General features: G+C 35.7%; 1 protein-coding gene across 3 annotated transcripts in view; it reads left to right on the top strand.

The window, feature by feature from the left end:
• SIPA1L2 (signal induced proliferation associated 1 like 2) overlaps positions 1–26,921 on the top strand; it is a 130,987-nt gene that overhangs the window by 34,030 nt on the left and 70,036 nt on the right. For all 3 annotated transcript variants that reach the window (XM_027657301.1, XM_027657299.1, XM_027657300.1), the window contains exon 3: positions 19,682–21,388. In XM_027657301.1, coding sequence (XP_027513102.1) covers positions 19,924–21,388 — 1,465 coding nt within the window. In that variant the 5' untranslated portion in view covers positions 19,682–19,923. The remainder of the gene's footprint in view (positions 1–19,681; positions 21,389–26,921) is intronic.

Genomic DNA, 26,921 nt, shown 5'->3' with positions numbered 1-26,921 from the left:
GTGAAAAATCTTTATGAAACTGGATTGGGATTTCTGTTTGTTTGGCTGTCTTTTGCCAGAAAAATCAGTCCCTCACACTAACCTCCCAGCTTTGGCTATAAGATCAACGGATGGGTGATGACAGACTGCATTCTGCTGGGACATGTATTCTACTATGTGCCCCTCAGCACCCACATACTCCCTTTTCTGGAACTTTCTCATACACTTTCCTTCTCTTTGTTTCATGCAGTATTGCAATAGTGCCCCCTCTCTTATATCCCTTTCTTAAAATAATAAAATAGCCCAACATCATCTTTCCTTTTGCTTTAGTTAAGCCACCAGGTTATGTGCCTGTGATCCACGTAGTTGCTGAAGAGAAGAGACCTGAGCTTAGTTAGTACCTGCAAGCCTCCTGGCCCTACTGGTGCATACATTTATATCTTGTATGTACTTCAGGCTATGTGTTCGTATGCTTCATAACCTGAGGGATCAAGCAATTCAATCTTGCTCAGGCCATGGGTAGGACTGCAAAACTGATTTTAGATGTTGTATAGACTTAGAGGTAGAGAGAAACACTGGTAAGAAAATAGTAATTTTAGTTACAATGTATTAGTAGTGCTTAATTAAATTATCCAGTCCTATTAAAAATATTTTGTCCAGCAGTTCTCTTTGTAGTTAATTTACTTTCTTCTTCTACTTTTCCCCTCCTTCTCCCAACTCCATACCTGGAATGTTAACATAGGACTTAAGTTTTCTAACTGACAGATTTATTTTTTTTATTGCTCTTAATGGCTTCCAAGTGTCAACTTTGACTAGAATATACTTACTGTCTCCTTTCAACCCTCAGTAATTGTGCTGATCTGCATGCAGTGAGCAATCCCCATTTTTTTTGTTTCAGTTATTCCCACCTAGATGCTCTGTTCTTTTTACAGGGTATATTCCCTTAAGTATTCAGCCCAGCAACTGCCCAGCTATGTTGGGCATACTGCTCAGTGAAAATTTTACTAAATTTTTTTGTACTTATCTTTTGTTGTCTAGTTAGCAGAAGCAGAGCTAAGCACAGTGTAAAGAGATGTTTCTGTATTTATGTTTAAATTACAGAATGTTGTAATAGGATGTTGTTTCATAGCATGGAAGGAGATCTTACTGAGGCATCCCATACCTTCTCTGAAGGCTATTTCAGGGGGTCGATGGTTGAGGTTTTTTGTTGGTTTTTTTGTTTGTTTGTTTGTTTTTTGGTTTGGTTTTTGTTGTTGTTGTTTGATTGGTTGGTTGTTTTTTTGCACACTTTTAGTTCTTGTACTCCCTTATAAAAATGCCTTTACAAAAATGCAGGACAGAAGTGTCTGTATGTATTCTATGGGTGAATCTTTGCAATGTGTCATTCACACTTAATTCCATAACGTACATGCTACCTTCTTTATTCAATTGTTAGGAAATCTGCTTATTAATTGAATCAGAAAACATCTGGTTTTGATACTGATCCATGTTTTAAAAAATCTTTCAATTGACCACATATGTGGTCTATCAAGTGGTATTCATTCATTCTCTGGAAGCAAACATTTCCAGTGAAGTACCGCCTACATGTCCATTGCCCAGACTCAGCATCTACTTCCATTGTCTAGTCTACAAATATTAGAGGTTGATGATAGCTAGAGCTGTGAAGAATTTTTTTTTTTCCTGTTACATGAATAGTTTGGTTTCTAAGTGTTTCTGTGTTTGCTGAAGATGGAGATCTGCAAACTTTCCTCTACATGCCTTCCGACTTTATACTAGCCAGTTGCTTGGTAGTTTCAGTATTTCACTGGGGCATTGATGGCTGAGCTTCCATTTTTTACACTTGTTGCAATAAGATTTAATTTCCTTTCCTGTATTAAGTAGAGAAGTGAGAATTTATTTCTTACTGGGATCTAAAGGATATTGCAACACAATAGGAATACATAGTTAGAAATGTTACTTGGAAAGCAAGCTGTATATTGAAGACTGTACTAATTTTTTAATTAATAAAATAACTTTCCTCTAAAAACAAAAATCAAACACCTCTCCTCCCCAAAAGACCCAAACCAACCAACCCACAAACAAAAAACCTGAACACAAACACTATCAAGACAAATCAAACTCAAATTTGTTTCCTTCTTGGAGTATTTCAGGGTAGGAAGATGTTTACTGTGTTGGATATTTTTTTCTGTATTTGTATTTCAGTTCTGCAGTTTCCACAAAGCTACTTTTCTCCAGTAGACTTAGAATTTTTATGTTAATGTGTGCTCTTTCCCCAGTTACTGCACTCTGTCACTGGGGTTCTGTAGAGTTCAATGGAAATAATGCCTGTCTTGTTTAGCTTAAGCACAATATGCTACTATAGTAGTTTCACTCAACTTTTTTCTATGTGCAAAGCAGCTTGCATGGTGCATTGAATTTTGTCTCATTTGAATGTAGAGTCATTGTGTATGTAGGAACAATTAATTGTATATCAGTACATTGTGTTAAATTTTTGTGTGTTTGTTTAAAAATGTGCTTTTTTCGAACTTACAAATGTTGTTGCCAATATCTGCTTTAAAAAATTAACATTTATTAACATTTATTAAAAATTTAGACATTCAACAAATACTCCTTTCAGTTATAACTTGTTTGAGAAACAAATATGAAAAGAACTTTTGCATTAAGATACATTGTCCTGCCTTAATTGGGTGCAGGGGGAAACATAGTGACAAAGAATGGGGTACTTAATGCCTTCTTTGTCTTTAATAGTTTTTAATAATGAGACCGATTGTTCTTCAGGTACACAGCTCCTTGAGCTTGAAGACAGAGACAGGGAGCAGAATGAAGCCCCTGTAATCCAAGGGGAAGTGGTCAGCAACCTGCTACTCCACTTGGTCACCTACAAGTTCATGGGGTTGGATGGGGTCCATCCAAGGGTACTGAGGACTCAGGTGCTCACCAAACCATTTTCCATCATTGACCATGGTGCAATGACTTCTAAATTTCTCCCTTGAGTGGTTCCTGCATACAAGGTCACATTTTATTTGCACTTGATCCGACACTAAGTCCGTTCCAATAGGAGACACTTTCATCTGAAATTGGGGAGTGGGGTCAAACTGGGGAGATGGGGAAGGGTCAGTGTTTTACTTGAGAAATCTGACTACAGATTTACTTTTAATTTTCTGCAAAGACTAACAAATTGTTCTGCTACCTCTCATTATGACTAATTCTGTTAGTTCTATCTAGCTGGCATTTTTGGGCAAGGAATAATATTTAGCTTAGTTTCGAATACTTTAGGATTTCCACATTGAATATTAGAATGGAAGAACTAATTGGCTCATGAGTTGATAGGCCTTTGGTTCTTTCATGAAGAGTTTTATTAGTGAACACAGAGACCCATTGTCTTTTAATCTGTGGAAGAATTGCTTTAACTGGAACAGTAAGTCTAATCTCTATTATTAAAAGGTATTTTTGAAGTGTCTTAGCAAGAAGAAACTAATTCCAGTTAGTATATGACTCCTTTTATGCAACACAGTCTTCCAGGAAGATGTGACAAAATAATATGGCATTCCCAATTCATATTCAAAATGAGTTCTTGTATTCATGAAGTACTCTGATCAAGAACAGGTATTTCAGTTATTCTCTTGATAGAAGTCTTAGGTTTTTTTTTCCTTCATACATGTTCTGTTTGTTTGAATTATTTTGTGGCTTTGATATGCATTTTTGAGGTTTATAAGTACTAATCTCAATGTTTAAACTCAGATATTAACTGAACACTTTCCAAGTAACTTTAATCAGTTTATGAAGTGTTTAATTATTAATTTTTTAAAGGAAAGGCTAAATATTTCTATCATATTTCCTCTAAAATAATAACTGAAAAGTGAAATAGATCATTAAAAAATATTCTAGTTTTAAAAAGTGTGATATAGTAGCACAGAGGCTACTATATATTTTCTTTTTTCCATATTCTGGTCTTGTTTTGGTTTATCTATTCTAAAAATATGTAATTCATGATCTTTTAAGATTTTATTTGTTTACATATTTTTGTAATTGACAAAGGGTTGATGACAGTGTTCTCTGAAGGACTTTGTTCCTTGGAATCCTCTCTAGGCTATTGTTTGAAGTAGATCATTTGCTGACTTTAAGAACATATTGAAGTACATATTTGTTTTGACTTGATTTTGACAGGAGGTGGAGGGATGGATTAGCACCTAGGAGTAACACATGCTATTAACTGTTGATTGTAGGTATATACCCTTCTTATTCAAAGGAAAAGAAGCATTTAAATAATCATGCAGCATAGTGGACATTTTAAAAAATCCCATAGCTTCCCTACTCTCCTGGAAAGGATAAAGGCAACCAAGGTAACTGATACTAGTAGTGTTTTACAGCGTTTCATCTGACTGTCTTTGATACTAAAAAGATTTATCTTGGGAAAAAAGAAAGGACTGATGAATGATACTTTAGGAAGATGCTAATGAGAAGGAAAAATATTGAGATAAAGGAAGTGACAATAGAAGAACAGCAGTGAAATTAAAGAAAACAAACAATTCAGTGCAGAAATGACTGGTAAAACTAAAGAATTAAATGGAAGTATTTCTAGATAAGGAGGCTAAAGCAAAGACATGCTTTCAAAGTCAACTGAATTTAAATGCTATGTTGGAAAGCTGGACTTTTGTCAGAGTACTAGACCTTGGAAAGAACAAGGAAAAGGATATTTATAAAAGAGGAAGAAATGGGCTTGGGTGAAGACAATGATATAGGATGTTTTTTTCCTTCCATGATGTTATAGGAGTCGGAACTTGCCAGGAAGAAACAGATCACTTCTTGAAAACAGATTATTTTGAACAAGGAGTTGGATTAATTCTGAGTTTTTCAGGATGGTTTTCGGCATCATGGACAGAAACCAATTGATTTGGGTGGAAAACAGATAGCATGAATGTGTGGGAGCTTTTGACTGATGATTAGCAAAGCTGCTAGCTTTTGCCATCTCTGTAATTGCGTGCAAATTAAATAAATGGTTGATGACAACCATTACCATCCTAACTTTGCCTGGCATCTTAATTTACCTTATTGGCCTGTTTACATGCTGAATAGCTATGCTTGAGTAACAATTAGCTGTGAATACTCTCATTCCAGACCAAAGGGTGTCATGGTCTAACACAAATTCGTTGTCTGATTTGTGCTCCTTGAAAAGAAGATGATATACATATAGATTGAGATGGAAAATATTGCATGAATTTGGTATGATTTGTCGATTACATGGATTCTAGTGTATGGAAATAGAGAAAAGAGGAAGTGAGGAAGCACACTGGAATAAATATAGATGGGAACCACATCATGAGAGGCAAAGAATTCCTGGCGTATGAGGCAAATATGGCATGCGGATGCACACCATTACTTTTATAGAAAGTTAACAAATCCTTGAAAGGAAGGAAAAGTATACCCATGCTATTTATTTTGTAAATATAAATATGCATAACAAAATCTTCCCAGTGAAATGCGGACAGTCTGGTTAATGATTTGATGATATGCTGAAAGAGCTATTCATGAGACTTTGGCACTGGTTTTTTTTTTTTTTCTCAAGACTTGGCATTTTGGATAGAAAATCGGAGTGAATTCCTGAGTAAGAGTAATAGGAAAAACAATACTGAAACTGTGCAACTTAATTTTAAGCAGAATGACATGGTTCCTTAAAACATAATTTTACTGAATGTCCCCTACACTCCTATTCTAGGAGGAGTCTGCTACAGTTTACTAATTTAAATTTGTTTCACTGCCTGTGTAGGTCTCATGTAATGAAGCCTTCTGAAGTGCAAGTAGCCTTTTAATTTTTCTTAATATGGTTTTAGATGATTACTTAGCAAGTTTATACCCCTCTGTTTTGGCCCAGATTGCTGCCAAAGCTTTTTATTTTAATATAGTTCTCTAGCTAAGGGAAAGGAGGGGAAGTCTTTCTTCATATGAAATCAAAACTGTTGACCAGAAATATAGTCTGCATTTTCAGAAAGCTGTTTATCATCTAGGAAGAAGAGGTGTTTTTCCTCATAGATACCATGGTCTGAAAAAGTATTATTTTATCTATATTAAAATATTGAAATATTCTTGAGTCTATAGAGTTTCTGTTTAATTCAGTTTAAGCCTATAAAGCAGAGTTCAGAGTATTTAAAAAACAAGATGAGAGGGAAATTGTGATTTTATTTAAGTTTAAAGATGGTACGACAGTTTGCAAAAACTTTTTTCTCAAAATTGTTTTCAACATGGGCTTACAGACTAATGGGAGTATGGATGCATTTGTATGCAAAAGCATTTTTCTTTATGCACACACTTGAGGAATGCAACCTTCAACCTGCACTAAGATTTGCTCCCATGGAATGTGTCTGGAAGACATTCAAAGAACTGAAATATACACTTGATAGAAACAAAAGTATTTATCAAAATTCTTGGTATCTTTGTGCTTGGTCTATTATTGTTGTTTTGAGGGAGTTTTTAAAGTAAAAAATAGTATATCACCACTGATGCTTAGTAAGTCCCAGACTATTTTGATTTTATTGCCTTTGGCATTGCAAAAGACTACTGATCATACTTCATTCAAGACAGTAGAAATTCACATGAGCTTACTGTATGGATAGTTCAGTGCATCTTTAATTGCCTTGGTTGGTTGGTAGGTTTTTTAATTCTCATGTACATTTATTGGTTTTAGAAAAGCTAGCCTAGCAGATTCTGTAGAACATTATTTAAAATCACATTATGAATTGCCCTAGGTAAGCATATTTTTATTAAAGGGTCATACATAATGTTGACATGAATAGCTGAGACCTTTTGTAAGCAATTTATAATTGTTGACAAACATACAGTCAGAGGTATAAAGGTTATCTGGGTAATAAAGAAAATAAGATTTATTTGATAATGTCCTGAATTTTGGGGTAAAAGAACCTGTTGATTTTACTGATAAGTAAGTAGTTGAGTATGTATGGGGAAGGAGAAGGAATGCCATTTATGTTTATATCTTATAATCTGAGCCTTTTAAGAGTCAGAGACACAGCAAATGTGATTGTTGCTTTCTAAATCTGGATTTTGAAATACATCTCGGGTTTCTGTAATGCAAATAAGCTGCAAAAAAAGAGGGAGATAGGCACTGACAGCAAGTAAAAACACAGTTCCAGAAATGTGCGGTCTGTATGAATGATATACAGTTTGTTGGCTGACCCAAAACTTTGTGCTAAATCAAAGCCAATAATGAAATTCAGAGGCAGATTTTTTACAATGCCTACACTGCATTACTATGCCTGTGTGTGAACACTTTGGATATGTTAATTATACCCTCCTATTTGAACATTTTCATTTACATAAGGAGTAGAACTTGATAAATCAAATATAAAATTCAGTGTCTGATTTATTGGATGGGGTGTTATGTAATCAGAATTTTAAAAGCAAAAGTTAAAATAAAATTGGCCCTATAAAAGCAAACCATTCCAGATGAATACGAATTTATAATTAACATTCCCCATGCCTCCCAAAAGTGGACCACAGTCCATCACGGTCCCAGTTATGATGATGACTTTGATGACTTTGTCTGGAAAATTCATATATCTGACAAAAAGTCTCCTTTCCAGTCTAGAAAAATGAGGTCTTGTCTCTCTGACTCAAAGTTTTTGAAAGATGTGTTTCCACACTATATTTTTGAAGACTGCTATTTTTTTTTTCCTTTTAAAATGTATTTATATAGCTTATTTTCTCAGCAAGACAATTCCAGAAAATTCTCTGATGTGTGCTTTAACCTAGTAAACTAAAGGAAAACTGTAGAGCAATGATTATGTTATCTTATTTTTTGCAGTGGTTTTGGTTGTTGGGTTTTTTTTGACGTCTTTTTTTTTAATATATATTTGGGGGGTAGCAGAAGGAAGTGTTCCATAAAGCTTTAACAAAATTATTTTCAATTACAACCCTCCTAAGTCTCATTGATAACAAGGTTTTTAGCCTAACAACAATTTGATTCTAGATGATATATCAAATGATCACTGAACAGATGGCAGTGACTTTTTATTGCTATCAAGTGGTGCCAAATTTGAGTGGACTGATGAAAAATGAAGAACAATATTCTGCTAACAACCCTCCCACTCCTGCTACTGTTCTTCTCTTTGTGTCTAGAATTATGTGAAAAGGTTTTATTAATCAGAAAAGAACTCTTACTCTACAGAGCTGTAGAATAACCAGCCTAGAGGCTGACTTTCACAGAGACTCTTGTTTGCCTGAGCTTTATTGTTCAGGGCCAAGTGGTCCACACATGTGCTTAGAAATGTCAGGTGGGCACAAGTTACCAAGTTCTTAATGTATTTTGTTAATATTATGAAATCTGTTTTCCAGATTATGCTGTAAAATTAAGAATAAAATAGTTTTTATGTAGTACCACTGTATGAATTAAGTGTATTATGGTCTCCATATATTTCAGCGTATTTTCTTTCTGTTTGGACTTCTTGCTCTTTTGATTTAGAGAAGAAGGATAAAAAAAGTGAAATTTCTGTTCTCAAAATATAGCTTTTAAAAAAGATCTTGATGCACAGTGATATGAAATGATACTTTATAGCTCTAAAGAGATGCAGAAGTACCTGAGGAGTTACTTGCTGACATCTGAATCTGCAGATCCACCATCAGCTTGAAGCTAAGATTCCGAAAACTGGCCAGTAATATTATCAGTTTATGCTACCTCACAATTCATGCCAGCTGATAAAGAACCAAGGTCAAACTGAAACAGTTTCCGTAAAAGACAATGAAGAGAAATAGTCATGTTTCCTTTTTCTTTAAAACTTATTTTACTTTAATCAACCATTTCATTAATATGAAAAATAATTCAGAAGTGTGATATATCCATTCTACTGCCAAATGACATGGCATAAAACTTATTTCCTGTTTCATTTTCTTGAAAACACAAGATAGAGAAACAAAGCTAGTATTTCCAATTTTTTCCATAAAATGTGCTTCTGTACCTTCTTAGTGTGTAGTTAGAGATCTCTTCCATGCTAGAATGTTTTGAGTTTTGAATGTTCTCTCTGTTGTCATAGGCAGTGTATTTAGGTTTTTTTCATTGTTGTGAACTTCTGTGATGGGAGAAGTTATTCAAATACTTCTCCTTTTACTTTAGCAATAAAGCGGACTTAAGGCATTTATTTCCTTTAGAAATGAATTAATTTGGTCTTCTAAGACTGTATTTATCCACTTTGTGGTTCCCTCTTTGCTCAGAGGTTGCAAAGTGTTAGAAAAAGCGGTGTTAGCTGCAGCAGCTCACTTTCTATAGAGTGTGTAGGTGAATGTCTGCAGTTACCTTTAATAATCACAGACTGTTTTTATCCACCCTGGAGGAATGTGGCTGGTCAAGATGGCACAGAGGAAGGACTTTTAACAGGAGCCACACTCCGAAAAATTTTGAAAGACACTGTGTTCATTATGGTGTTCACTTGGTAAGAACTAGGTAGTAGCCGTATGAGACTGTAGAAGAACCAGCCCCTCAGCTGGCTGTCTCAGAGTTGCTTTTTGCTCAACCTGTATTGTTCAGTGCCAGGTGGTGTTTGGAAATGTGAGGTCAGTGTGATAGGCCTAGCGGAAGGAGGGAAGGCAATCAACATGTTGCCTTTGTGTCTATCTTCGGGAAACTGCAGAAAGTTTGACGAATCTCTGGATGACACTGAATATATGCATTTGTGATTTGCATAGTCACATGGAGAACCCTCTGCTGTCAGAGGCCTACAGTTGTAAGGCCTCTCTGTAGAAATTCTTTAGAGCATCACCCAGATAGTGTTTTTCTGAAGCAGTATTTTTTCCCAAAGGAAGCTGGAACAATTAACTTTATGTGAGCCTTTCTAATAGATAGACTCCAATAGAAATTGGAGTCCTGTGGTAAACAAACTTGAATATCATCATAGTGTTATTACAGGAAAACTCCCAAAGACAATGCACATATCTTTGATATTGGGTGGGAAATACAATAATAAGTATAAACAAAAGGTATGTTTAGCAAAGTTTCTTAAAGCTTACTTTAATGGTTGCAGTTTTCTCTCAAATTTCTGTGTACAACAGGAAATGGGATAAAATAGTGTGTGTAACAAAATATTGTAATCTTGTAGGCACTGAGTATTAATGTCATATCCAGATGTTCCCTGGTACTCCAAGTTTTATGCAGTTGATGGATCTTTGAGAGGTTGTCTGAGAAACATATTCTTATACATAAGGCTATAATGCAAAAGTCTGATTATTTTGAGCCAGCGAGCTCTGCTGCATGTAAATATATGGAGACCTGTTGGATGACATAACCGTTTCTCATGAACATGAGCAGAATGAGTGTTCAACCTTTTGTCAGTTATTATTTAGAGTCCTTACATTTTATACCACTCTGGAATGCCTGTTTCCATTGGGTAATAAGTCTTCTGATAATTTGTCAAAACAGAAGATTTTTGGAATGAAATAGGGAGTTTGTTTCTCAAACTCAAGCTGTTGTGTACCCGTGACTAAAATCCATGCACCCTCCTTTGACCGTCTCTTCCAACGATGGATGTATTGGGTGTGTCTTTTGCTTTAGGGAGGCTCTTTCTTTCTACTTCAAAAAATTTGATACCCTTAAAAACTGTATGCATTGGAGTATTTCTTATGGGAGTAGCATTAGTATTGTTCTAGTACTGAGCGGTTTGCTATTTGGAAGAATTTGGTGATCTCTGGAGATGATGTCCAATGTATGGGTTTGTAAGCTCATATCATAGAATCCGACAATGCAAATAGTCTGACATCACCAATGTGAACATGGCAGGCTTAATCTGTCCTCCTCCCTGAGGCAGCATTTTTACTATCAAACGCAGTTATAATAAAGAACTTTCTTGTTCTGGCTAAAAATGGCTTTGTGTATTTCAAAGGCTCTCTTGAGTACTGTGTCAGCATCTGAAACCTACTTCGTGGAATAGGCAGCCTCAGCTGTTTAATAGATGTATTGTTTTATCTTTTCACTGAGTGGATGAAAAAGCTTTATTTTGGGCCTCACCGTACTAGACTTATGAAAAGTGGAATTGCCTCATGAATTTTTGTGACATATTGACTCAGAAAAGTCAAAGCTTGCAACTTGTTCTCTCTTCCTGAACAGTATCTTGTCTTGCAGTACTTGACTCCTTATTCAACTTCACTGCAGCTTCTGAACCTGCTTCCAAATTTCTACCTTGGAGTGTGAAATCGCAATCAAAATCTTAGCACATCTCTACTTTCCTTTCAACTTTTAATTAAAAACCATTTCTTCAGATAGCCAGGGAGGTGCCAAGTCCAGTATTCCTATTATTTTTTCAGAATAATCAAAAGCAATTGTATGCACTATGTTGAAACTAGCACATATCCCAAAAACCTTTGAGATAATTTTTCTAGAAAATACAGAGCTACTGCATTCAGTTAGAAGTTTTTCAATTAGAAATCTCCCTCTATTCACGAAGCTTTAAATTTTTGAAGATTGGTAAGTAAGAAAATGATGTTACTTAATTATTTCTAATTTTTGATCACATGATTCCATCTATAGCAATTTGTTATATGTTGTAAGGACAAAAATTCTTACAATATGACTTTTTTCTTTAAATGAAATTGACATTTTGTAGTATTATATGGGTTGTTCGTTGTGATTTTTCCCCCTGGTTTTACCTAGGCCTGCTCTTGGGCAGAGTGCTTTTCAATTGCAATTTCAATAACCATTTGTGTGCTGAGCTAGAATTTTAACAGAAAAGATAGTTTCTGATGTCACTAATTCTGGGAAAAGGTAGAATATGTTATTTTCTTCGTTTTAAAATGATACAATACTCTTTTAAAACACTGAGTTGCTTTATGTGTCTGCCAGTATTTTATAAGAACTACATGACAGACTTAGCATTTTTAGTATTTGTATATGTGTATTAAGAACATGAAGGTAAAAATTTGACTTGAAATGAAGCACATGTAATATGTTCCTTTCTCAATATACAATATGAATATTCCCCTTTCTGTATAGACTTCCGTTAGTTGGTTTACAGATGCTGTATTTCTCTTTCAGTGTTATCCCAATTCAAATACAATTGGTTGTCCTTTTCCTTGTCTTTGAATGATTTGAATGTGGTGCACAGGTCCAATCTTTATCTTTCTAAGCTTTGCCTCTGACAGTGACTTCATACACTTTTTGTTTACCAACTGGATTATTGTAGTATTTAGCATCCTGTACAGTGGGGTCCTTGTATGAGGATACTGTTCCAACAGGACAAAGGAATAGTCCCTGACTTGTCTATTATGCAATTTGAATGAGAATACATGCATTCAAGCAGGGAAGGGCAATTCAAGAATCAGCAGACTTTTGACAATTTCTGAGCCTGTATACAGTACTATTTCTACTGAGGTTTCAGAGGTTGTCCAGCTTGCTTGAGAAGACCACTAAAAATTGCTTTTTTGTTGGTTTTGAGTGGAACTTGCTTCAATGCAATGTTTCTGTATTATAATGAATCATCTTTACCCTTTCAGAATAATTCATGCTTTGTCTAATCTGAACTTCCTTACTGAATAGGTTCTACTGGCTGAGGAAAAGTACATGCCATGCAAACAGGTTTTTGCTCCATTCTTTTTAGGATCTTGATCTACACTGAATATATAAAGTATTATAAAAAATTTATTTGTGTTTATCTGCTGACTGATATTTCATACTGATATGTGTGAATCTTGTTTATGACATATCTGTGTCATTATGGGTTGAAGACTCTTCAATCTGAAAGATGAAACTAGAATTAAAATTCTGCATTATCAGTATTTTATGGATAAATCCATTTCTGAGGAGACTGTAATTAATATGAAGTGTTGGGGCACAGACATAAGTACATCTAAATTCTTTAAGGTGGGGAAATATCTTAGAATCATCCAGTCTGACATACTATGTAAAATATGTTCTGGATGTCTTTTTAGTCTCCATGTAGAGAACAGATTACTTAATATTCAGTAAATTGGGTTCTTTTTTGTTATTCTTGCCCATTGACACCTAGATTCTTGATCAGAAAGAATGAAAGGAGAAAAAGAGAGTTTGGATTCTGGTTTGTTTTTTTTTTCTAAATTTTCAGTGATACCAGAACTTGACTGACAGGTATAAAATTTCTGTTTGCAATTATTGGAGGCTTTCAAAAAATGGCATCTGTTAATAATGATAATCTATGAGGAATTTGATGTCTTCCCCGTGTGCTCCCTCCCCTTGGGATAGTAAGTGGTCAGAGCTTTTATTCAACCCTTCTCTGAAAAAATTCTTTGGTCTAAGACTTCAATGTTAAAATTTTTCCTTTTTACCTCATTAATTGCATTATGTTGTAGGTGTTACTGTATTTTAAGTTTCATCATTTCAGTTAAAAATAACTGAACTGAATTGGAAGAATGCAAACAAAAGATTCGCAGTGTGTGTGTCAGTGGTAGTTTTGCTATTGATTTAACTTTACTACTTTACACAGTTTGACCTGAATAAGATATAACTTCTGTTCCAGTTTCATAGTTAAACTCTGCATAGGCTGCATAATTGTGCTGTTTATAATAGGCCTGTAAGAATAGGAGGATATCCAGTTTGTTCTGGAAATCAAATTAGCCTTAATGCATCTTGGTGTCAAAAGTTGTGCTAATGGAACAATAGAATATTGGTATAAATATTCTAAGAAAATTAAGTGCTAAAACAATCACAAATTTATCAAACTTATTTTTCAGTAACAGAAGGTTATTTCTAACAGAAGGTTTAAAATCAATGACAGTAAGGTTAGAGTCAGTAATAGCTCTGTATAAAACACTGATATTCACTGAGAGATAACCTAGGTTGCCTGATGAAAAACTTAGTGTCTTAATTAAACAAAGCATGAATCGAGATACAATATGTAGGACCAAATATTCAGGAAAAGTAATAGAAGATAGGTTAAAGAGAAGCTGCTGGAACTTTGTGATAGATATTTTTTGGTATTCTGTGGTATAATGAGATACACCAAGAAAGTGTATCTTTTGTAATTCCTTTTCACTGAATGGATGTAGGATATTTTAAAAAAAACAGACCAACTCATAGTATTGAGTATTGTTTTTAGCAGTTGAAAGGTATCATATATATTTTCTCTGGAAAAGTCAAGATGACAGGTGGGGGATCTTGACCATAAGTTAAAGAAGTCTAGCATTTTTAAGGGATCTGTTTAATGTTCTATCTTACACAGTTATTTCTGTAGATGGTCATGAGGTTTTTCTCAGCCTGTTAATGAAAGAGAACAGTTATGATTGGCGGGATCTCTCAAAAATAAAACACTTTTCATTGAAGAGCACTGAACAGATGTGGAATTCAAAGTTCTGTTGCATCTGTCTCAATATTTATGTGCATCTGCCATTTTCTTTGTTGGGGAAGGGAACTGTGTTTTAAGAACAGAGTATGTTATTTCTTTTTTACCCTAAATCTTGCACCAGTCCCAAACTAGTGCAATTACACTTTTTTATAAGAAATGTGATGGTCATAGCACTGAGAATCATGTGGGCTGTTGTCATTCTTAGCTATGGCTCCTTCCCCCCCACTCCCCATGATTGTAGGTGGATACATTTCTGTAACTAGGCTATTTCAACAAAAGATTCTTTTCAGTTTTTACTCTGATATTTCTCTCACGAGCAGAGACTGTAAATGTAAAGAAATACAACATAGCTAAGGAAATGTACCACAAATATTCACTACACAGGAGCTCATCTATAATTCCATTTGTCAAATGAGGGTCTTCCCATCCTCCTTCTACCTTTTGTCTATGTCTGCATATTATTCAAGTAAGTGAAATATGCATATGAGAATTAACTATTTATACTATAGTAGTTATAGCTTTAGTTGTAAATTTGATGTATAATAATTCAAAGCATTTTTTTATGAGCTGTGCTCATAATTTGTTCATTGTATTATTTCCAATCCATTTTCCACAGCTGCAATCTGAATAAGTGCCTCAATTATAGTTAGTGTTATTCTGTAATATTCACTGAGCCTCATGGAAAACTTTGAAAGAAATATTCTATTTAAAGACAATTATGCTTAAATATCATGGTTTTCTAAATACATTTGCATGAAAAAATCCCGCCAAAAACATGAAGAACTCATTTTTCTCTTTCATACTACTATCTGCAGTAATAATTATCCCATGTGACATCATAATCAACTGTCATATGATATCACAGTTTAGTGTGACCAGAATTTTCTGACTTGAACACACAAGTAAGTAGCATTGGTTGAAAACCAGACATAGCTGTCACTTTGCTTCTGCAAATTGGATAGTTCTCATTTAGGAATCATTAAGAAATAATAGTTATATTAAAGATATGTAAATCTAAAACCATTTGCTAATGTAGTGTGCTTTTAGAAATTTGCATTAAAAAACCCTTTTTTTGCATTATTTTGTATTTTTTCAAAAATTACTTTTTTTTCTGGTGGCAATCTTAGTTTTAGGAAATAATACCTTGTGACAGATTTGTTCAGTAAGTTATCTAGTCCAGAACTTGTAAAAATACAGGCAGCTTAGAAACCATGTTCATTTCTCTTTTGCACACTCCTTTTTCATTGCACTTTCAAGTATGGGCTGGAAGGCAGAATTTTCTTGCAGACTTTAGATTCTCATGAAGTAGCCATTGTGCAACTGCTACTCTGCTACTACACTGGCCAAATACATAACGCTACTATGTGTCTCTTTGAAGAGTGGGAACTCACTGGAGTGAGCTCGCAGAAAATGCTGTGTAGAATCCATTGAATGCAAATTAAATGTCTCATCTTCAGCTTTTGGCATATTATTCCAGCCTATACTCCTACTTTATCAAATTGCACTTCCCATTTTCTAAGATTAGTAGAGCTTGAGAGTCATGGTTTATGGAATTGTCATCTTGATAAATAGTAGAGATTAATGCTTTCATCCAAATTATGCATTCTTTTTAGGATGATAACATTACATAATAATAGGGGCAGATTTCCAAAGTCTTGATCAACAAAATGATCACAGAAAGACTTCTTAAATAATTCATTTCCATCTATCAAGGCTGACATGAGGCAACGTTACCAAACAACCTCCTTTTGACAGGATAGTCCAATAGTACAGTTCTTATTCATTGCTCTGCTACTGGCACGGGAACATTTGTGGGCAAGTATCCAGGTCCCCAGGAAACTTGGATTCATTCCATGTTAAAGAACTGTAACTGTAGCTAACAAACCAGCTGCTGTATTGAGCTCAGAAGGAAGGCTTTGTAGCTGTGTGGAAGGAACTTAAGTTATTTGCATAACATCCAGCAGTCTTAGTGGGAAGGATTGGCAGGAGCACAACAGCAGGGTAGGCATCCAGCTTTTCTTTTTTGACCTTATCTGTCGCTGATTCCATTCTCCAGTGCTAGGATGAGATGAAAAGAGAGGGAAGTGAAGAGCTTGACCAAGAGAGCTGTACAGGTCTGAAGAGAAGGATATGCATGATCATATTGGCAGCTTTCTTTGAGAAAGTAATAGTTTATTACCTTCAGCAAACAAAATTTGATTTACAATAAATAGTATCAACATCTGTAGGGCAATATTTGTGAGTTGGTAAATTCTTACTATAGAGAGAGACAAATCTTAACAGCAAATACAGGAGAATATAGTGCTATCCATAAGCATAAGTCAGCTGTCAGACAGAACATGCTGTTGTACCGAGTTAACAGAATTTACCGAAATGGTCAGTCATATTAAAAACAGGAGCTATTCAATTAGACCAACTCTAGATTAAGAAAAAGAAATAACAGTATATCTTAAATATACTGCATCACTTCTTCAAACATTAATTTTTCCAATAAAATACTAATCTACAGTTCCAAACAGGCATTTCTTTGGTCTTGTCACCCCAGCTTTACACTGTAAAGAAAACAAATTCTGTCTTTAAATACTGTCTTTTGCAATGTACCTTTTTTTTAAAATACTCAGACCATACTTCCTCTAGTATTTAAGCTACCACCACCAAAGAAAAAGGAGTCTTGCTTTCCTGTGACCATCAGGCTCTCTCCTTGCCTTCCACAAATACAGCTGTTTGTGAGGCCAAACAGTAAATCACATTGTGGATTTGAATGCAAAATAAATGGGGTGGTAGTCTCACTCTTCCCTTCTGCCTTCCACCACCTCATCCCCAATTTAATTTCAACCTGCATTATGTTTCTGGTCCAATTCACTACTTTTGCACAAATGCTTATCACAGAAAAAGGGTTAAGAGAAGAAAATAATGAAATTTTTGCAAGATAGCCTTTTCTTACCTTATATGTATTTTTTTATTCTGTAAGAGATTGTTTTTTATTTAAAAATGCATAAACTAATGACTTCATTAATAGTTTTTCTGTAGGAAAGGACAGGAAGGCTAGAAGACATATTTCACTGTAATTTCAAAGAAAATTGAATCAACCTTCAATAAGAAGTTAAATTTCTTTCCCAGTATGTGAAATTGAACTTTGTGTGTTCTCACTCTTTTATATACTTGCAGAAACAGAAAAGATGATTCTGGAATAGTTTAATTTTCCTTCAGTGTTTCTATTTAGCAAAGGTTTCTCACACTTCTATGATTGTATAAAGAACAATCTAAGAGATGATTAAAAAGCTGTGAGCTCTTCATGTTAATGTGTATCACACAGAAATTACTTGTATATCACCTTTGTAATATTTCTTGTGCTCCAAAAATGTTAAGCATATTGATGTATCTGAGAGGAGCCCTACAAAAAAAGTCTTTGGGTTATTGGGGGAAGAAAAGCTGGACATGATTGAGCAATGTGCACTTGCAGCCCAGAAAGCCAGTTGTATCCTGGGCTGCATCAAAACCAGTGTGGCCGGCAGGTTGATGGAGGGGATTCTGCCCCTCTACTCTCTACTCTGATGAGACCCCACCTGGAGTGCTACATCCAGCTCTGGGGCCCCAGCACAGGAAGGGCAAGACCTGTTGGAGCAAGTCCAGAGGAAGGCCATGAAGATGATTAAAGAGGTGGAACACCTGCTGTGAGGAAAGGCTGAGAGAGCTGGGGTTGTTCAGCTTGGAGAAGAGAAGGCTCCAGGGAAACCTAATTGTGGCCTCCCTACAAGAGAGCCAAGAGGGACTTCATATAGGACATATAGTGACTAGATGAGGGTTAATAATTTTAAACCGAAAGAGAGTAGGTTTAGAGCACCATCCCATGCCAGGATGGTTGGAACTAGATGATCTTTAAGATCCCCTTCCAACCCGAACTGTTCTATGATTCTATGACCAACATTTTTCTTTTTGTGTTGTATTTGCATATTAAAAAATCCTATATACCACTTCTCAAATAGTGTCTCTCTGAACATGTAGGTTGTCTTTTGGACTCCTGTAAGGAACCCAAAACATTATTTTAATAGTCTTCATTGACCATCAGGGAATTCGTATGTAATGAAAGTAAGCTGCAATGCTGTATTGTTATTGTCACCAATTTCTACTACCAGTCACATACAAACCATATCAACATGACACTACTGTAAGTCTAAAATGTTTATTAACCCATTACTGTAGAAGACTGCTAAAGGTTTCTGTACCAAACACGACTTTGTGTTGACTTCTGACAAGCAGAAGAAAATAAGCTGTCACATTTTAATTTATTATTATCCCTTTGCCCATCATCCACCTTCTATTTCAGGCTAATTTGTCTTTTTCTTAATCTCTGGTAAATGCATATTAGCTTTATTTTGCAGCATCTCAAAAGACCATTATGTTGGCATTTTTGTTCGAGGAACAAAATCTGTAAAAGAAGTACATAACATTCTGTCTTGATTCTTATTTTAGTCTGCTTTTATGCAACAGATTATGGGCTCTGTCTGCAAATGAATCTTCACAGCATGAGTCATGGACATTCTTAAGACCATTAAAGCCATTGAAGAATATTTTTATATCCTAACAGTTCCGATTTTGTTATCAAAATGTGACTTGTCAATAGAGCTACTGTCTTTTCTTATTTGTGGAAGAAAACAGACACGTTCTTTAGCATAATAACCAGAGGAGTATAATATAACAGAAACAACTCTAACTGTTTTACACAACTAAATAATAGTTTGCACTTCAAAGGAAGGAATGTGAGTAAATCTCTCTTTGGGAAGAGAGAGGGGGAAAGAAATGAAGTACATTAACTCACTGATTTCATCATAGTGGAGAAATTACTTCTCTTTAAAATGTTGTTTTCAATGGGACAAAACACATTTCTCTGTCTAAGGCCCTGTCTGCTTTATATGTTTTACTTATATTTCGTACCAGTCTTGCCCCAACACTCCTGTGTGTATTGACCATTTTCAAGAAAACTTGGATAAAAGTGTCTTAAATGTTATGTAAACAAACCCCAGTGATTAGACAAAGAATAGGTGTCTAAGTTGCTGTCAGTATTGCAGGAATGCAGAGAGATTTGTCTGTGGCTGTTCTGCTTGGCAAAACGTGCTGTGTTATTCAGTGTGCGTGTACTGGTGTGTCCATGAGAGATGCAGGTTCAAACTGCTCACATCCTGTGGAATCCCACTGAAAACTGCGATTATTGCATTTATTGGGTTTTAAGGAATCAGAGCATAGAAAAAGATACAAAACATGTCTCATTAGTTTCATGGGCTGTTATGTATATACAAGTAACATTGGAGCTTACTGTTATTGACTATAAACATTTTAATACATTTTCTTTTTTCTTTTTTTTTTTTTTTTTTTTTTTTTTTTTTTATGAACAGCTATAAGAAATTTGTCTGGATTAATACTGAACTGAATGCATCTGAACTGAAGGAAATATTTTGAGATTGCTCTCCTGACAGAAGCTGTGCAAAAATGGTACACTGAGGTTCCTGCCGGCACTTCTGGGAAGACTGTAACTGTATTTTTATATTGTAGTTTATTGGCCCATAAAAGACAATGTAATAACAAATGTAACAGTACATTTATGCAATAGTGGTGGTTCCCCTCCCACTGACTGGACATGAGTGATCAAAGGTCTTTGCAAGAAGATAAGCACAAAGTAAGCAGAACTTCCTCAAAGTTCAGGGAGTCTTCAAGAAGCATGCAATCTGATGATTATTTCGCTAGAAAACTTAAAGCCTTGAATGGTAGCATGGGTCCTCCTGTGTCTTCAAATGCATCTAGCAAAGCTGAAAATAATCAAGCAAATGGTACACCAGCTGTGCCTAAAATGGGTGTTCGAGCAAGGGTATCTGAATGGCCTCCTAAAAAGGATTGCTCTAAGGAATTGAGTAAAGCTGCTTGGGAAAACAGACCTCCAGCTGGTTATGAAGGTGTTGGCTCAGTACTTCCAAATGGACAAAATGACCAAAGTGATGGACAGCAAGAAGAACTAGAATTGGAATTTACGGAGGGAAAATATTCAATTGGAGATCTTTTTGTTCATTCCCCTCAAAGGGGACTTCATCCCATAAGGCAAAGAAGCAACAGTGATGTGACAATAAGTGATATTGATGCTGAAGATGTTTTAGACCAAAACGCTGTTAACCCAAATACTGGAGCAGCTCTTCATAGGGAATATGGCAGTACTTCTTCAATTGATAGACAAGGCTTGTCTGGAGAAAATTTTTTTGCAATGCTAAGAGGATATCGAGTGGAAAATTTTGAACATAAAACCCTTGCTCCTTTTGGATTTTCTGAGTTTTTCCACTGTGATCCTACTGTTTCTCCGAGTCTACATGCTGCTGCGCAGATTTCCAGGGGAGAATTTGTCAGGATTTCTGGGTTGGATTATATGGATAGTGCCCTGCTTATTGGTCGAGACAGGGAGAAGTCTTTCAAGAGGAGACTAAAATCAGAAGGGGTAGAAACATCTCTGTTTAGAAAATTGCGAACAGTTAAAAGTGAGCATGACACTTTCAAGTTTTCATCAGACCTGGATGATAGACTTGACAGAAATGTTCGTTCTTGGAACTGTCAGAAATGTTTTGCACATTATGATGTTCAGAGCGTTTTGTTTAACATAAATGAAGCAATGGCTACCAGAGTAAATGTAGGAAAAAGGAAAAATATAACCACTGGGGCTTCAGCTGCATCACAGACTCAGATGCCAGCAGGCCAGACAGGAAACTGTGAATCTCCTTTGGGAAGCAAAGAGGACCTCAATTCAAAAGAGAATTTAGATGCTGATGAGGGTGATGGGAAAAGCAATGATTTAGTATTGAGTTGCCCTTACTTCAGGAATGAAACTGGTGGGGAAGGAGACAGACGGATTGCACTTTCTAGGGCAAATTCAGCATCTTTTTCTTCAGGTGAAAGTTGTTCTTTTGAGTCCTCTCTAAGTTCCCATTGCACAAATGCTGGTGTCTCAGTACTGGAAGTACCAAGAGAAAACCAGTCAATTCACAGAGAGAAAGTGAAGCGTTACATCATAGAACACATTGATCTTGGAGCATATTATTACCGCAAGTTCTTCTATGGAAAAGGTAAATTTTTTTAATGCAACTGTTCTGACATAGCAATGCACTAGATTTAAGTTGTTTAGTAAAGATTATTTTTTGGGTTTTTTTCTCTATAGAGAGATTTAAGTATTCCAGAGGATCCTGAAACTCTTTACTAGAATTAAACCTGTGTTCTTGCCCTTTTATAGAGATATTGGACAACCAGTGGGTTATATGTAAAATTGGGCAATACTTGTGTGAGTTCATTAAGCGATTTAAGGAAAGGTTAAAATAGCGCGTAAACTAACTTCTCCAAACCAAACTGTCTTGATCAGCAAGAGGAAAAAATGACAGTTGTATCTGGTAAATGCACTGGAAATACTGATACCCAGAATGAAAATCATTATTTCCTAGAAGGTGCTTCCAAAGAAGAAGGTTTTATTATTGAGTCTTCTGACTCCCTTCTAGATTCTACTGTCTTCAAGTGTCTTTTGGGGCCTTTCATACTGTATGCATGCATACATACTCCTTAAACAAAGAGCTTCTGATGCTGTTTAGTTTTTCAGCTTAAAGAAGGATGTTTTATGCCTTTCTGCTTGCCTTATACCCTTTTGTTTTAGGATGTGTTCACACTGCAAAAATGCCAGGATACTCTTCTCAGCAGAGTAATTATCTTGGCTTGAATCGTTATTCAGATAAACTGTTTCCACTTTGTGATGGACTTTGACAGTCTGTGTTCAGTACTGAATTTTGAATTGTGTATGAAATCTCTGGCTTTGTGGGGAGAACCCCAAAATACCTACCTCTGTCCTCTCTGAATCATGAATTACAGCTAGATCTTTTTTGCTGTTATTAAAAGAAAAGAAGAAAAAAGGTATACTGCTGTTTTTAAAAGACTGTTATAGCCTGAGTCTTCTTGAAATCATACTTCCTCTGCTTTCTAACTATATTTGAACATCAGGAAATAAGCACTGTACTCTACTCCTTCCTTCTGTAACCCTTTACAAGACACTCAAAAGAGGATCCAGTACAGTATTTTTCACAATATGATAGACACTAAGAACATAGTTACTGTAAAAACACTGTTTTTAAAAGGCAAGGAAGAAAAGAATCTGAATCTCTCATGAAAGAGGAAGAAAAAGACCCATAGCTAAGAAAGGAATGGGCAGTAATTTTAGAGGATCAAAAAGCCTTTCAAGCTAAGCAGGTTGTAAAGTATAAGAAAAGTGTTGAGGGAGGGAGAGTACAAGAGAATGAAGGGAAAGTTATAACAGAAGGATAGCATATTTTTTGAGGGGCAGAGAGAAGAAAGGATTGGCATAGACAGAAATGAAAGGAAGATTATCGGTGGATAAAGGTGGTGGCAGGATGAGGGGGGAATGATGGAAGACAATGAAAGAGGACTTATTTGTGAAGTGCTTTTATCTTGGATGAGTTACAAGTGCTGAAGTGGGGTAGATTTTTTGTGAAGAAAAATCGTGTCATAGAAATTAAAAAAAGGAAATGCAAAGAGTACTCAAAGCCACTTTAAATAATATAATATAAACAAACCTAATGACCTTTCTGGAAAATTGATGTGAGTGTAATTAGTTTTAATTGATTTCTGAGTTTTATTCGACATAGTATAATACTGGGAAACTTGAATTGTTACTAATTATTCTCTAGGTAGAGTTCTTCAAAAGTAAATATGATGTGATGTATTTAATATCCAGTAATAAATTGTTACCCTCTCACTTTTACAATGATATATAAGCCATACCCTGTTGTGCATTATCTTTCTATAGACCTGTAACAGAAATTACATGAGAGAAACCTGTATCAGATGGCTCTTATGAGACAGATAGTAAGTCAGGACAAACATGCTGATGAAACTAAAACCATAATTTTGAATATCTATTATCTTAAGGGATCTCCAGATTACTTCCAACTGAACACAGTTCTCACCTAAGCAAAGTTTATTGTTTTTAGAGGAAATAAACCAGACATTTTGCCTTGGGCACCCAGATGTCTTGCTGCTGTCCTGACCATCCATATAAGAAAAAGTGACATTTATATGCATACTGGGTCTACTTGATGCTCTTCCATGACAGTGAGCTTTCCTAGCTGATTGTTCATTGAATTGTAGATTTAATAGCACAGTTGAATTTAGCAAAATAATTGTGGAAAGATGAAAAAAAAAAATAGCAATCAATAGTCACTTGTACATAATGCACCAATTTTCTTTGCCTTTAAGAAAATATATATGAAAAAGAAATAACTTTCTGAATATTTGATTTAGTTCACAGTTTTATAATTGGCACTTGTCAGCGTACAAGTTTTATTTCTGTTTTAAGATGCATGGAAGAAACACCCGGGCATGTGTAGCACTAATTATTCCATTCCCTTTCAAGAAATACGAGATTCAAAATTCAGTGTTTTCTGAAATGAGCTGTGGTTTTATACTGCATATTTATAAGCTTTGTAACTATTGTTAAAATCAAATCCGACATGACTGATGTAAAATATGTTATGTTTATTGAAGATATCTTCTCAGTTTTCAGTTAAGATTTGCAAAAGCTAGAATATATTATTTTATCTTATGGTTTTGATTGTCATTGATTTGTCCTTTTCCCTTGTGCAATTATCCTCATAATACCTCGAGACTTGATTTTTATTACCATGCTTTTTATTTGAGGGAGGCTTGCAACCATTTTCTAATGTTACTGTGTCTGCTGATATGGAGCTGAAAAAATGTCCTAGAAAAAATGTAAAGGCTTAGCAAACTGGTATTAATTCAGCTTTGTACAAGGAAGACTTTTGTATTAGAACAAAAATGACAAGTATTCCTTAAAATGAAAAAGGAAAAAATGACAAATATTTTAACATCTCTCTTTAAACAGCTAGAAAACAGCTCTTATTTTCTTCTTTTATCCCCAGCTGATACTTTTAAATCTACAAAAATACATTTAAATGAGCTTTAATGAGTTTGTACTTTATGAAATTTAAAAAACCCGGTGCTTTGAATTAAAAATGTTTTCCCCAAATCCTATAATATCACTTGCCATGCTATTCTTTAGTTTACTTCAGCTTCTTTACTTCCCATTCCTGAAACTGTTTTGTCTGTTTTATTTTTAATGCACATAAATAGTGTCCTTGGTTTTGTGTCTTTCATATTGTACAAGAAATTAGCAGGTATCTACCAAGCTTGCATTTTTTGGCTCAGTAATACTCCAGCCAAGGAACCTAGTAACTCTGTAATATCCTTTTCTAGATTTACATCAGAATAGAAGGCTATAGAAATCCTGAGAAGTTTGTCTTTTGTCAAAGCCTGAATTATGCAACTGTGGGGAGATTTTATGTCCTTGGAGGTGTTTGACCTCTGAATTTCTCTCTCTCTCTCTCTCCTTCTCTCTGTCTTGTCTGTAAAATCCAGTTCCATTTGAGAAATTTTCCCATTAAGGCTCAAAGTTTTAATTTAAAAATCCTGGGAAATCCATGACATATTTATTCATGCAGGTAGAATGCTCCGACTGGGGAAGGAATGTAGCTGGTGAGCATAAGCAAATAATTTAATGTCCATGCCACTTTGATTCCAGGTGTTCCTTCCAAAAAAAGGATGCTAGTTGTAATGTGCTGCTGCTCATTTTCCTTCCACTGGGAGATAGATTGTAGCCACCAGCATACTTTATAGATAGATTTTTGAAAGGCTGCTGGAAACCTAATTTAAACTTCATTTGAGAAATAAGACTGTCATTTATGTAGACATGACTTCATCTTTTTGTATTCATTCTGAGAGTATAGATAACTCCTTAGTGAAAGACATTCTGCAAAAGACTTCTTTACATATTTCTATAAATACATTGTAAAAAAAACCCAAAAGTATCAAACTAGCTCAACAATACTAGCAAAATGTTTTTTAATCCAGATAATCTTTAAAGAGAAATTACTCTATTACTTCATCACTATTTGAAATATGGGATTATAGCGTAAATTGGATTGGAAGTTGTTTCTGGAGGTCATCCAGTCTCATTCTCTGTTTAAATCTCCTTTTGAACGTGGGTTCTGAATACATTGCTCAGAACCTATTCCCCTCTAGCTGTCCCTGTAGCTTTTTTACTATCTCTAAAGATGGAGATTTCACAAACTCTTCTGGCAACCTGTTTCTGTGTTGGATTCCCCATGATGAGGGGCTGCATCTTGTGATGGTTGCATCGTGTCCTTTTGTTGTGTACCTTGGAGAAGCCTCTGTTTCTCCATTCTCTATAACCCCCATCAGTTAGTGGGATCCTGCAGTTGTTTCCCCCCATTAACCTACTCTTCTCTAGGCTGCACAAGTCCACCTCATTCAGTCTCTCCTCATCTGTTCTATGTTCCAGCTCCCTGATTGTCTTGGTAGTTGTCTGCTGCCCTTGTCCCACTCTGTCCAAAACTGGACACTGGCCTCGAGAGTGCCAAATACACTGGTATAATGTCTTCTCCTGAGCTGCTGGTATGCTCTTGCTGGACACTCCTTTACCTCTGCTGGGGGGTTCTGCTGGCTGCTGGGCAGCATGTTGTTCAGTCCTTTCTGCAGAGCTGCTCCTGAGGCCACTGGTCCCCAGCCTGTGCTATTGTATGAGCTTGTTCTGTTCTATATACAGGTCTTGGTTTTTGTCAGTCAGCTTTTTCAGATTGTCAAAGTGAGGGTTTGTTTTAATATGTGAGGTTGAAAACTTCAGTGGTTTTTGAGTTGTTCCACATGCAGCTCAGATGTCCCAGCTCAGCAGCAGCTGCTGCCTGGGGAAGGGGAGAATGGGAAGTGAAGCACAGACACCCTACAGCTGTAGGACTCTACCTGCGTGGCTTTTCCTTTGTCTGCTTTTGTAAAACAGTGCAAGGTTTATGTATTTCAGTATTTGCCCTGTGTACATATTACTGCTTTTTTAAAAGCCTACCAGTTAGTCCTCTTCATCCGTTACACCCAACTGTGGTCCTAACCTCCAATACATGAGCTGTTCTCCTTGAGCTTGATCACGTAGATAAATGTGTTGAGGATGCACTCCATTCCATCATTTAGATAACGTAAAAAAACCTGTTAAACAGTAACAGCTCCAGTATCAAATTTTGATAAATCTTTTAGTAACTGGCCACTAATTGTAATTCATATTACTGATTACAGTCCTTTGAGGCCAACTGTCCAACCAGTTTCTGTCCACCTTGTAAATTTGCATGTCCAAACCATGTCCTTTAAGTTTAGCTACACAGATAGTATGGGAGACTGTGTGAAAAGCATTGCTAAAGTGCAAGTAGATGACATTCATTGCTCCTTCCTCATCCATAAAACCAGTCTTGTCATTGTAGAAAACAACTGGATTGGTCATGCATGATTTGCATTTTTTAAATCTGTGCAGGCTGTTTCCAAGCGTCTTTTTGTCCTTCATGTGCCTGGAAATGTCTTGCATGAGAATTTGTTCCTTAATCTCCCTGGGAAGTAAAGTTTATGGAGACTGGTCTATGGCTTCCCAGACCCTTTTTCTTGCCCATTTTTAAAGGTGACTGTAACTATTCACTGTGACCTTTCAAAGGTGTTAAAGAGTAGCTTTACAGTGGCATGGGCTAG

The sequence above is a fragment of the Corapipo altera genome, unplaced genomic scaffold, assembly GCF_003945725.1.
Source record: "Corapipo altera isolate COAL_440 unplaced genomic scaffold, ASM394572v1 2c, whole genome shotgun sequence".
Lineage (NCBI taxonomy): Eukaryota > Metazoa > Chordata > Aves > Passeriformes > Pipridae > Corapipo > Corapipo altera.
This window is presented reverse-complemented; position numbering and strand designations above follow the sequence as displayed.